This window comes from Bufo gargarizans, chromosome 4 (assembly GCF_014858855.1).
Source record: "Bufo gargarizans isolate SCDJY-AF-19 chromosome 4, ASM1485885v1, whole genome shotgun sequence".
NCBI classification, from domain to species: Eukaryota; Metazoa; Chordata; class Amphibia; order Anura; family Bufonidae; genus Bufo; species Bufo gargarizans.
The window spans coordinates 457,920,917-457,935,288 of NC_058083.1; the positions used below are offsets into that span (position 1 = coordinate 457,920,917).

General features: G+C 43.0%; 1 protein-coding gene across 1 annotated transcript in view; it reads left to right on the top strand.

The window, feature by feature from the left end:
- Window positions 1-14,043: 14,043 nt before the first annotated feature.
- MCM8 (minichromosome maintenance 8 homologous recombination repair factor) overlaps window positions 14,044-14,372 on the top strand; it is a 58,768-nt gene continuing 58,439 nt past the window's right edge. The window contains exon 1 of the mRNA XM_044290857.1: window positions 14,044-14,233. Coding sequence (XP_044146792.1) covers window positions 14,080-14,233 — 154 coding nt within the window. The 5' untranslated portion in view covers window positions 14,044-14,079. The remainder of the gene's footprint in view (window positions 14,234-14,372) is intronic.

Consider the following 14,372-nt stretch of genomic DNA (forward strand, 5'->3'; position numbering starts at 1 on the left):
TCCCGAGCCAGGCCAGATAAATCGATCGCAGGACACATAGAGCGTACAGGCACTTCCCGAACACACGGCCTCAGGATAGCCGATAACATCGATCGCTAAAATCTCTCATTACTGATTTTAGACCCCCGAGGCGTCACACGAACGAACGACTGGCCGTCCTAGTGACAGGTAAAATAAATAAAAAAATTGATTTAGGGAAGGTCGCATTACCATGGTGACCAAGACAGCTCCCGGAAGTGACGTCAGGTGGGCGCTAAACTAGAACTGGAGAAGCTGGTAAGTGAAAGTGTGCGGCGTCCCTATTATAGTAGTACTCTCCTGCAGTGCCCACTGCCCATGAGCACTGGCATGGGGCGAGCCCTGTGACTGGCACTGTAAGACCAGGTTCAGATTTAGCATGGAAAAACCGCAATACATCACAGCACCACACGTGTAAATAGGGTCTTTGAACCATAATTTACATGTAGTTAGAAAAACAATCCATACGGTCAGAGAGGGGCACTTATGGTTCATTGCGTGAAAGATCCATTCTTATTCCTCATTTATACACGCCAATAGTTTTCGCTTATGGAATAGCGTAAACATGATCTGGATATGGAAACATCTAAAATTCTAATTGCATCAAGCAATGAAATAACATACAAGGCGGGCCCTAATATACAGAGAGGAACCAGACGGACACTTTCTGGGTCAATATGGTAAATGTAATACTGCAAAATCTGATCAAAAAGAGGGACATTTCAGGAGCAAAGAGGGACTTGGGTCAAAAAGAAGGTCGTCCCCCCAAAAATGGGACACTTGGGAGGTGTGACAATCCGCTCTGTCGCCATGTTTGCTGCATTCCTTTCACCTTAAGGAATTGCTGCGGATTTTTGCAGTAAAGACGGTGAAATCTGTATTTAATACCCGTGGACCCAGAAGATGCCCCTGGGATGAGAGGAGTCGTGCAGGCGTACCCCCGTCCCATCTTACTAACACGTTTTTGTGTCGGTCATTTCGATATATAATATGTATAGTTTCTCATAAAATACTATTTTATTCCCCCATCCTCTTATTTGTATTATTATATTTGTATATATTATTTTTACTTATTTTGTTATATATAATATATTTTAGGCACATACTATGCACAAGAGTCATTAAAACAACTCTGGGGGACACTAAACTTTTTTTTTTTTTGGATTAGCAGTTTTCCACTGTAACTGGGGCATCCTAAGGACGACCGTATGAATGGGGCTGCATCTGTTCCGCAATTTTGCGGAATGGGTGTGGATCCATTCATTTCAGCGGGGCCGCAAAAGATGGAACATTTTCTGTTCTTGTCCACATTTGCAGACAAGAATTGGCATTTCTATCATAGGGCCAACCATGTACGGACTGCAAAATGCGGAACAGACACGGCCGGTATCCGTGTTTTGTGGAGCGCAAAACACTTACGGACGTCTGAATGAGCCCTTAGGCTGAGTTCACTCTTCAGTTATTTCCATCATTTATCCTGAGCCAAAACAGAATACGTGCAGCTCTTCCCATTGCACCTCATCTCTGTGTAGACTTCTCTACTGGTTTTGGCTCACAATAACTGACCAAATGATTGAAGTGTGAACTCTGCCTCAGGCTCCATTCAGACGTCCGTAGAATGGGTCCGCATTCGTTCCGCAATTATCCGGAACGGGTGCGGACCCATTCATTCTCTATGTGCTCTCTGCATTTCCAGAGCACGGCCCCGATCTTCCGGTCCGCAGCGCGGCAAGAAAACAGAGCATGTCCTATGCTTGTCCGCAATTGCGGACAAGTATAGGCATTTCTATGGGGGTGCTGGCCGAGTGTATTGCGGATCCGTAATGCACTACGGACGTCTGAATGGAGCCTTACAGGGGAAGACAGCCCGCTGTTGGAGCATTGTACACAGGCAGAGCTAAGACCGTGCGGCTCTTCTGTGCCCAGTAGAGGAATGGGCATAGCCGCCGCCTCTATTTACTGCACAGCTAGGCACCAAGCACAGGCGAAGGAGGAAGTAACAATAAACCGCTTCTGTCTTCTCCTCGGTGTCCCCGGCTGTGAGATTGCAGGAGCAAGAACTTTATATAAAATCAAAATTAGGGCGAGCACTCACCACTTGGCACCAGTTAGTTATGAATAAAATATTTATTAAATCACAAAGATAACGCGTATATTCAAAATATATGTTAAAAACTTCCAATAAAATAAAATGAAATAAAATAAATAACAATTCACATATATGAGAAACTGTTGCTAAAATCCGAAGTCACTGATATAAATACACTCAATCTGGGCAGTTAATGACAAACTTGCATATCAAATTTCCATGTGCACTTTGGATAGTTCATAGATATCGCTCCAAGGTTGGTATTGAGCGAATAGGTCAGGTCGTGCAAATGTATCCAATTTGAGTAGTTAGTAGCAAAAAATGTGCCTCAATTTTCATGTGCAACTCAGGACAGTTCACAGATATCACTCCAATGGAAATGATCAGCAGACCAATCAAACAGTTCCTGTGTGAACACGTACTCTGGTATCTAAAATACCGATGGTTTAATCAAGTGCCGTGTAAACTTTAGCAGGATACAATTGTGATGTTCCTACCTTCCACTCCGAGTCATACGAGCGCTTCTATGAGCGTGTTGGATAATTCAGCGGCAGAGAGCAGCTCCGGCGTCTGGCTTGTAGCTCTTGTGATGTGCTGTTCTCTGATCTCGCGGGATTTCGCGGGGTCTCGGAGGAGGTATACGTCCTGAATGATACACAGGATTCTGTGCTCGGCGTCTCGATAGTTCAAATTCTTCTGCTTATAGTAATATTTGCATGGCCATGCATAGATTGCGGAGATTTCTTTCACAGGTGTGTGCCCAGACGCGTTTCGGGAACTCTATCCCTTCGTCAGTGGTACACCAACACCTGTGTTTCTCCGCTTTTTATGTCCAAAGATTGCACCAAATCCTGGATAACTGGAATAGTTCTCAACTCGGAAGAAAACGCATGCGTTTCTTTGTATGTATTTTTGGTGCAGTTTTTTTCGCATACATGCGTTTTTCATGTTATAGATTCCTTTTAGCATTTTCTATACTCTGCAAAAAACTGATTTGAAATTGCAAGTTGCGTGTGCAAGATATTGTCATTTTTCTGGATAAGTGACATATAGTACTGCAATAGTAATATTTGTGCTAAAACTTCAATAATAAAATAAAATTACTATATATAGATACCATTTCTTCATTTTTTCTTGATACATATGTTCATCTAAGACCCGTCAGTCATTTAAATATCCGGTTTTAACAATTTAAGATAATGGATAGATGAAAATAATGGTATACCATATATGTAATTGAAATAAATAATGTTAATAAAATATAAAATACACTTTAAAATATAAAATATGAAAAAATATATAAAAAAGGCTATTGAGCGAGGAAAATATTAAAATAATTTGTGTTAGGATAAAAATGCACATTTCAATCAGACTATACAGATGTTGAATGTAGATTTCGAGTGCTAGGGTATACGACTGGGGGCCCACAGCCGAGTCCACGACTCAGTGTCGATAAACGGCCTGACTGAGTCGCAAAAGTCGGACTGGGGGCACCCAGTCTACAAGAATCCAAAAATCTCTAGTTCGGCATTCAAGCCCATTGGCAGCAGGGATCCAAATTGATAAATATGTTTGGATTCTGTCCTAGACATCTGTTTGATGTAATTTCCACCCCGCCAGTGTCTGTCTACCTTTTCCAATGCCATGAATACCAGGCCTGTGGGATCTTTGTTATGTACATCTTTATAGTGTTTTGATAGACAATGCTTGTCATATCCCTTTTTGATATTAGCTATATGTTCAGCTAGCCTGGTCTTCAGGGGACGTTTGGTTCTCCCTATATATTGTCTCCTACAGGGGCATTGGATAAGGTAGACGACTCCTGTTGTGTTGCAAGTTAGACAATCTTTAATCTCCCATGTATATTTATTTTGTGTTGAAGAAATAGTAGTAATTTTTCTACACATGGGATTAACCTTGCACGCCATACACTTCCCGCATTTAAAAAAACCCTTTAGATTCATCCAAGTGCCTAGAATGGTATTCTCCTTTTTCATTATTTTATGGTTTTTGATTGATGGAGCTATTTTTAAACCTAAATTAGGCACTTTGGTGAATATTAATGCCGGGTTAGTTGGTAGTAGGTGGCCTATCTTTTTGTCACTTAAAATATGATGCCAATGGGTTTTGATGATTTTCTGTAGCCGTTTATGGCTGTTATTAAATGGAAGAATGATTTTATTATTAATAACCTCACTGTCTTGTATTGCCTCAGTTTTACTTATTTTATTCGTGAAAAAGGTACTTCTATCTAGTTTCCTAGTTTTTTCCAAAGCTTGGTTGATTATTTTTTCGGGGTATTGTCTTTCCATAAATTGATCTTTCATCCTAACCGCTTCCTCCTCGAAATCTTCATCTTGTGTACAGTTTCTTTTTATCCTACGGAACTGGCCATAGGGCACATTGATTAACCAAGTCGGCAAATGGCAACTGGAAAACTGTATGAAGCTATTTTTTGCGGTAGGCTTCGAGAATGTATTGCAAATATACCTTTGTTCTTTTGTTCTAATTTTAAGATCCAAAAATTCTGTTTCATTGGCAATATTTGCAGTAAATCTCAGGTTTAACTGGTTGTGATTAATTTCTTCTAGGAAAAGATCTAATTCTTCTCTACTTTTATTCCAAATAAAGATGACATCATCTATGAATCTCCGCCATAGGACCAGATCCACCCCCAGCCGGGGCTTGATGACATTATATTCCCATTCTGCCAAAAACAGATTGGCATAGCTGGGGGCGAATCTGGTTCCCATGGCGGTTCCACACTTTTGTAGGTAAAAATTACCTTCAAAATAAAAATAGTTATGGGTCAAGATGTAATTAATACCCTCTAGAATAAATTCAATACAAGCTTCGTCCATTGTTCCATCTCTTCTTAGTTGTTCCCCTACTGCTGATGTGCCTTGTTGATGGTCAATCACAGTGTATAGTGACTGGACATCAAGAGTGCCCATAATCCACCCTGTTTCAATTTGCATTTCTTCCAATGTTTTAATTATGTGGGTTGTATCTTTAATGTAGGAGGCTGTTTTCTTCACTACCGGTTGCATCTGTACATCTATATATTTAGATAAATTAGACGATATTGAGCCGATGCCCGAAACTATCGGTCGGCCTGGTGGTTTATCCAGACTTTTGTGTACTTTGGGGAGACAATAGAAGACTGGTAGTCTCCCTTGTGTCCCCAAAATAAAATCGTGTTCTTGTTTAGAAATTACTGTACGTTCAAGACCTTTCAAACACAATAGTTTCAGGTCTTGTTCAAAGCCATCTAGAGGGTCTTTTTTCAACTGAATATATGTTTCGCTATCAGTTAGTTGACGTATGCATTCTTCATTATAATCTGCAGTATTTAAAACGACCACTGCCCCCCCTTTATCTGCGGGTCGTATTGTGATGGCTTCATTTTTTTGTAATTGTCTAATAGCATGATGTTCCTGTCTTGTTAGATTATCCCGGTATGTAAATCCTACTTTCAATTTTCGTATATCTTCTTCCACATTTTTTTGGAACGTGGCCATTTCAGCACTAATTTCGTGTCTGGGAAAAAAGGTGGATTTATTTTTTAAAATGGATCTATCTGATTGTGTCGGTGTATTCTTCATTATTGGATTTTTAAAAAAATTCTTTTTTAAACATATGTTTCTTATATATTTTTGGATCCCTATGTATGCGGAAAATTTATCTAGTTTTTCAGTTGGCGCAAATTTCAGACCTTTTTCCAATAATTTTACTTGTGAATTACTAAGATTAATTGAACTTAAATTGATTATTGTCGTGTTTTTATTTACTAATGTCTCCTGTGGTATCTTGTTCTTTCTTGAACTTCTTCTGGTTTTTTTCTTACTTCCGTGTGATCTTGGTGATAGTTTTTCCTGGAGTCCCTTTGGTTCCTTAAGGGATATGTGTTGTAAACTCTGCCTTGGGGGTTGTGATTTTGGTGATTCTCCTGTGTGGAATAATGATTCTTGTGTCTCAGGTTGTATCTGTGTGTCGGTGATTCCTGAATGTGGGTTGGGGGAGTGTGTTCTCTGTGTCTTATTCGTGTCTTGTGATGTGCTGGGGTATGATCTAAAAAAGGTTCATTGGATAGTTGGTCGTATCTGTTATTAACTGTTACCGCATATCTATTATGTATATTATCTTCCTCTCTTTCTTTATTATTAAAGGGATTCTCCTCACAGACAGAATCCAGACATATTTATCAATTTGGATCCCTGCTGCCAATGGGCTTGAATGCCGAACTAGAGATTTTTGGATTCTTGTAGACTGGGTGCCCCCAGTCCGACTTTTGCGACTCAGTCAGGCCGTTTATCGACACTGAGTCGTGGACTCGGCTGTGGGCCCCCAGTCGTATACCCTAGCACTCGAAATCTACATTCAACATCTGTATAGTCTGATTGAAATGTGCATTTTTATCCTAACACAAATTATTTTAATATTTTCCTCGCTCAATAGCCTTTTTTATATATTTTTTCATATTTTATATTTTAAAGTGTATTTTATATTTTATTAACATTATTTATTTCAATTACATATATGGTATACCATTATTTTCATCTATCCATTATCTTAAATTGTTAAAACCGGATATTTAAATGACTGACGGGTCTTAGATGAACATATGTATCAAGAAAAAATGAAGAAATGGTATCTATATATAGTAATTTTATTTTATTATTGAAGTTTTAGCACAAATATTACTATTGCAGTACTATATGTCACTTATCCAGAAAAATGACAATATCTTGCACACGCAACTTGCAATTTCAAATCAGTTTTTTGCAGAGTATAGAAAATGCTAAAAGGAATCTATAACATGAAAAACGCATGTATGCGAAAAAAACTGCACCAAAAATACATACAAAGAAACGCATGCGTTTTCTTCCGAGTTGAGAACTATTCCAGTTATCCAGGATTTGGTGCAATCTTTGGACATAAAAAGCGGAGAAACACAGGTGTTGGTGTACCACTGACGAAGGGATAGAGTTCCCGAAACGCGTCTGGGCACACACCTGTGAAAGAAATCTCCGCAATCTATGCATGGCCATGCAAATATTACTATAAGCAGAAGAATTTGAACTATCGAGACGCCGAGCACAGAATCCTGTGTATCATTCAGGACGTATACCTCCTCCGAGACCCCGCGAAATCCCGCGAGATCAGAGAACAGCACATCACAAGAGCTACAAGCCAGACGCCGGAGCTGCTCTCTGCCGCTGAATTATCCAACACGCTCATAGAAGCGCTCGTATGACTCGGAGTGGAAGGTAGGAACATCACAATTGTATCCTGCTAAAGTTTACACGGCACTTGATTAAACCATCGGTATTTTAGATACCAGAGTACGTGTTCACACAGGAACTGTTTGATTGGTCTGCTGATCATTTCCATTGGAGTGATATCTGTGAACTGTCCTGAGTTGCACATGAAAATTGAGGCACATTTTTTGCTACTAACTACTCAAATTGGATACATTTGCACGACCTGACCTATTCGCTCAATACCAACCTTGGAGCGATATCTATGAACTATCCAAAGTGCACATGGAAATTTGATATGCAAGTTTGTCATTAACTGCCCAGATTGAGTGTATTTATATCAGTGACTTCGGATTTTAGCAACAGTTTCTCATATATGTGAATTGTTATTTATTTTATTTCATTTTATTTTATTGGAAGTTTTTAACATATATTTTGAATATACGCGTTATCTTTGTGATTTAATAAATATTTTATTCATAACTAACTGGTGCCAAGTGGTGAGTGCTCGCCCTAATTTTGATTTTAGCTACTTTCCATTATTAGAGGAGGGGTGTTCCTCTTTATTGGGCTAGTAGCACCTGATCCAGAACCCTGCCTGAGGTGAGCCACCATTTTGAGTCTATAGAAGAACTTTATATACCCAGTACATGTACTCTGGATAAAAGCCCAACACCGTACATGTTTTGGAGTTAAAGGTGTTCTCTGAACTTTTCTAAAAATCGAGCAGCCCTCTGACCTGTGGAGGTAATATGGTTTCCCCAGTACTTACCCCCCTGTTGTGCCACCGATTCTACAGTCCTAGCCGGACTCGCATGACTGCCTTGACTCGCTGTCAGCTCTTCCACTCAAGTCCCGACTGCATGTGTCCCAGAGTCTACCTGTTCAGCTGTAACTGCGTTTGAATGGGATTTTTAGAAAAGCCCAGAGAACCTCTTTAATTAGAATAAGATCCAACTTGCTGGTTGTTGGGTGGTCCCCCATCGAGCAGCGGCGTTGTGGCAAGCCCAGTGTGAGATATGTCACTATTACCTGGAAGACTTTCAGATCGAAGAGCTGAGCTATACCAGTGCTGCGCTACCGCCTGCCTTGCGTGGAAGATGGGGGTCTGCAGTCTGATGACTATGCAGGAATCTGGCCCTGCCAATCAGGAAGGAGGTGGGTGGTGCGGGAGCAGGAATACACACAGTGCCCTTAACTGCACCTATGCTTATAAAGTCTTACGTTTTCTCCAGAATGAAGCAAGGAATCGGTAAGTGAAATTGCATTCAGCTGTAGTCCCAACACCTTGTCCCCATCCACAAGTGTCTGATTGGTGGGGGCCCCACTAAAATTGTGATCGGGTTCCCCATTTGACCGGACTGTCAACATGCATGTGTGTCTGATTCTCCGTTCATAGGGGTTGTAATCATGGGACCACCCCTTTAACAGGGAACTTCCCGGGGACAGATATCCACTAAGAAAAATAAAAATGTTTTTTGCATTCAGCACCAGAAAGAATTAAGGTATTAAAGGTTAATCAATAGGTATGTACTTTATCTCACAAAAGTGAGTGCACCCCTAAGGGAAAATGGCCAAATTGTGCCCAAAGTGTCAGTATTTTGTGTGGCCACCATTACTTTCCAGCACTGCCTTAACTCTCTTGGGCATGGAGGTCACTAGAGCTTCACAGGCTGTCACTGGAATCCTCTTCCGCTCCTCCATGACAACATCACGGAGCTGGTGGATGTTAGAGACCTTGCTCTCCTCCACCTTCTGTTTGAGGATGCCCCACAGATGCTCAATGAGGGTTTAGGTCTGGAGACATGGTTGGCCAGTCCAGCACCTTCACCCTCAGTTTCTTTAGCAAAGCAGTGGTTGTTTTGGAGGAGTGTTTGGGGTCGTTATCATGTTGGAATACTGCCCTGTGACCCAGTTTCTGTAGGGAGGGGATCATGCTCTGCTTCAGTATCACAGTACATGTTGGCATTCATGGTTCCCTCAATAAAGTGTAGCTCCCCACAGCCGGCAGCACTCATGTAGTCCCAAACCATGACGCTTCCACCACCATGCTTGACTATAGGCAAGACACACTTGTCTTTGTACTCCTCACCTGGTTGCCGCCACACACGCTTGACACCATCTGAACCAAATAAGTTTATCTTGGTCTCGTCAGACCACAGGACATGCTTCCAGTAATCCATGTCCTAAGTCTGCTTGTCTTCAGCAAACAGTTTGAGGGCTTTCTTGTGCATCATCCCTAGAAGAGGCTTCCTTCTGGGACAACAGCCATGCAGACCAACTTGATGCAGTGTGCAGCGTATGTTCTGAGCACTGACAGGCTGACCCCCACCCCTTTAACCCCTGCAGCAATGCTGGCAGCACTCATACAACCTCTGGATATGACGCTGAGCCTGTGCACTCAACTTCTTTGGTCGTGCTGCAGCTCAGTTTCAGGGTGTTTGCAATCTTCTTATAGCCTCGGCCATCTTTATGTAGAGAAACCAATTCTTTTTTTCAGATCCTCAGAGAGTTCTTTGCCATGAGATGCCATATTGAACTTCCAGTGACCAGTATTAGGCCTCTTGCACACGACCGTATGTATTTTGCTGTCCGCAAAAAATACGGATGACATCCGTGTGCATTCCGTATTTTGCGGAACTGAACAGCTGGCCCCTAATAGAACAGTACTATCCTTGTCCGTAATCCGGACAAGAATAGAACATGTTCTACTATTTTTTTGCGGAATGGAAATACGGAAACGGAATACACACAGAGTATCTTCCGTTTTTTTTTGCGGATCCATTGAAATGAATAGTTCAGTATATGGTCCGCAAAAAAAAATGGAACGGACACGGAAAAAAAAATACGTTCGTGTGCAAGAGGCCTTAGGCCATAGTGCTTCCGTGGCAGTATTGAATGGGTCCGGAAATGTGGTGCGGAAAGGAAGAACGGAACCCCATGGAAGCACTACGGAGTGCTTCCATGGGGTTCCGATCCGTGCTTCCGTTCCGCAAAAAAATAGGACTTGTTCTATCTTTTTGCGGAACGGACGGATCACAGACCTATTCAAGTTGAATGGGTCTGGATTCGTCCCGGTCGCCGCACGGACATTGCCAGTGCATTGGGGACCGCAAACTGCGGTCCCCAATGCACGGAATGGAACCAATACGTTTGTGTGAAAGAGGCCTAGGGCCCCTTTCACACGAGCGAGTTTTCCGCGCGGGTGCAATGCGTGACGTGAACGCATAGCACCCGCACTGAATCCTGACCCATTCATTTCAATAGGTCTGTGTACATGAGCGTTGTTTTTCACGCATCAGTTTTGCGTTGCGTGAAAATCGCAGCATGTTCTATATTCTGCGTTTTTCACTCAGCCCTGGCCCCATAGAAATGAATGGGGCTGTGTGAAAAACGCATTGCATCCGCAAGCAAGTGCGGGTGCGATGCGTTTTTCACTGATGGTTGCTAGGAGATGTTGTTTGTAAACCTTCAGTTTTTTATCACGCGCGTGAAAAAAAAAGCATTAAAACGCATTGCACCCACGCGGAAAAAACTGAACGCAATCGCAGACAAAACTGACTGAACTTGCTTGCAAAATAGTGCGAGTTTCACTGAACGCATCCGGACCTAATCCGTCACGCTCGTGTGGAAGAGGCCAAAGGCCTCTTTCACACGAGCGTGTCCGGATGCGTTGCGGCAAACCCGCGCGAGTAGGTACCCAATTGCAGTCAGTTTTGACTGCAATTGCGTTCCGTTCAGTTTTTATCGCGCGGGTGCAATGCGTTTTGCACGCGCGTGATAAAAAACAGAATTTGTTATCCAGACCCGAACTTCTTCACAGAAGTTCAGGTTTGGGTTCAAGGTTGTGTAGATTGTATTATTTTCCCTTATAACATGGTTAGGCTACTTTCACACTAGCGTTCGTCGGTCCGCTCGTGAGCTCCGTTTGAAGGGGCTCACGAGCGGACCCGAACGCCTCCGTCCAGCCCTGATGCAGTCTGAATGGAGCGGATCCGCTCAGACTGCATCAGTCTGGCGGCGTTCAGCCTCCGCTCCGCTCGCCTCCGCACGGACAGGCGGACAGCTGAACGCTGCTTGCAGCGTTCGGGTGTCCGCCTGGCCGTGCGGAGTGCGGATCCGTCCAGACTTACAATGTAAGTCAATGGGGACGGATCCGTTTGAAGATGCCACAATATGGCTCAATCTTCAGGCGGATCCGTCCCCCATTGACTTTACATTGAAAGTCTGGACGGATCCGTACGAGGCTATTTTCACACTTAGCTGTTATATGCTAAAATAATGCAGACGGATCCGTTCTGAACGGAGCCTCCGTCTGCATTATTATGATTGGATCCGTTCAGAACGGATCCGATCGAACGCTAGTGTGAAAGTAGCCTTATAAGGGAAAATAATAGCATTCTGAATACAGAATGCTTAGTAGGTGGTCAGTTGAGGGTTAAAAAAAATAAAAAAATTAACTCACCTTCTCCTCTTGATCGCGTAGTTCCCGGTCTCTTCTTTAATGATGAACTACCGGCTAGGACCTGTGGTGACTTCAGATCACATGCTCCAATCACATGGTCCATCACCGTGGCGATGGAGCATGTGATCTGACGTCACCACAGGTCCTTTAGCCGGTAGTTCATCATTAAAGAAGTAAAGAGACGGGAACTACGCGATCAAGAGGAGAAGGTGAGTTAATTTTTTTGTTTTTTTTAACCCTCAATTGACCACCTACTAAGCATTCTGTATTCAGAATGCTATTATTTTCCCTTATAACCATGTTATAAGGGAAAATAATACAATCTACACAACCTTGAACCCAAACCTGAACTTCTGTGAAGAAGTTCGGGTCTGGATAACAAATTCAGTTTTTTAACACGCGCGTGCAAAACGCATTGCACCCGCGCGATAAAAACTGAACGGAACGCAATTGCAGTCAAAACTGACTGCAATTGGGTACCTACTCGCGCGGGTTTGCCGCAACGCATCCGGACCTTAGGTGAGTTAAATTTTTTTTTTATTTTTTTTTTAACCCCTCCAGCACTATTGTACTATGCATTCGGTATTCAGAATGCTATTATTTTCCCTTATAACCATGTTATAAGGGAAAAAAATAATAATGATCATGTCTCCATCCAGATCGTCTCCTAGCAACCGTGCGTGAAAATCGCACCGCATCCGCACTTGCTTGTGGATGCTTGCGACTTTCACGCAGCCCCATTCACTTCTATGGGGCCTGCGTTGCGTGATAAACGCACAACATAGAGCATGCTGCGATTTTCACGCGACGCACAAGTGATGCGTGAAAATCACCGCTCATGTGAACAGCCCCATAGAAGTGAATGGATCCTGATTCAGTGCTTTTACCCTCGCGGAAAACTCGCCCATGTGAAAGGGGCCTAAGGGGTTAAAAGGGATTATCCATAATCAGTACTTGTCACCTGTCCACAGGATTGGTGGGGGTACTACTATTAGGACTCCCACCAATCATGTTTCCTTGTTTGGGTGGGACATTGGTCATGCATAAGCATTGCCGCTCCATTCAGCGTCCGTGGAACTGATGGAGATAGCCAAGTACAGTTCTCGGCTTGACAAGTTGTGTTTGTCAACTTTTTAACATTTTGGCACACGTAATGTTTTTTAATTGTTTTATTATTGGGGGAGATACAAAAAATCCCTACAATTTCAGATTTTTAGGCTACTTTCACACTAGCGTTCTATCGGATCCGTTCAGTACGGATCCGTCTGCATTATTTTAGCATATAACAGCTAAGTGTGAAAATAGCCTCGTACGGATCCGTCCAGACTTTCAATGTAAAGTCAATGGGGGACGGATCCGCCTGAAGATTGAGCCATATTGTGGCATCTTCAAACGGATCCGTCCCCATTGACTTACATTGTAAGTCTGGACGGATCCGCACGCCTCCGCACGGCCAGGCGGACACCCGAACGCTGCAAGCAGCGTTCAGCTGTCCGCCTGTCCGTGCGGAGGCGAGGCTGAACGCCGCCAGACTGATGCAGTCTGAGCGGATCCGCTCCATTCAGACTGCATCAGGGCTGGACGGAGGCGTTCGGGTCCGCTCGTGAGCCCCTTCAAACGGAGCTCACGAGCGGACCGACGAACGCTAGTGTGAAAGTAGCCTTATTTTTTTTACTATGTGATGATAATAACATGTTAACTTTATTCTATGGGTGGATGTGAATACGGTGATACAAAATTCTGTAGGTGCAGCGTTTGGATGTTTTAGTACTGCACAAGTACGTTTTAAATAATGTTGGTAAAAACTGAAAACTCTGCTTTTATCCTTTAAAGGGGTTGTCTGACCCCACAACCAATTTTAGTTATTGTCCTGAAAGTGTGCAAATGAATGAAAAATAGCCACTCAATTGTCCTGGTCCTCGGCGCACTGGAAGTGTGACGTCCCATCCGTAGTCCTGCGTACCGGCAGTAACGTGTCCGCAATAGGTTATAGAAGCTCAGCGCTGGACGTCACGCCTACAGTCTGCCGGGGACCAGAAGGAGTGGGAATGGGAGCCTCGGTGCTGGGATGCAGCCATGATGACTAGGTGGCTTTTATTCTTTCACTTGCATATGTCCATGGCCATTACTAAAACTGGTTTTGGGGTCCAAACATTCCCTTTCATGTTAAATGTTAGTTTTCATTTATTCTGTTTATTTCTTAAGAAACCGTATAGATTTGTGTGAGTGCAACTAAAGGTTATGGAATGAGTCAAAGCTGGAGAGGTGGATCACGAGGATGGAGAGGAGGTGGAGGAGCAAATTACTCAGGAGGATGGGGAGGTCGCCCCTGGAAGCAAAGAGACAACGGAAGGGGCCAGAATGGAAACTGGAACAGAAACCTTGTCACCAACCCCTCAAGTGAGTCAGACCTTTGGGATGCACGTCAGACTTTTTTTCCGTCTAAAATCTCGGATGCAAATGGCTAAAACGGATTCCAAATGTGCATAAGGGATTCTTTAAATACAGGGTCCATTCTTTTCTTTATTTTTCTGTTCTT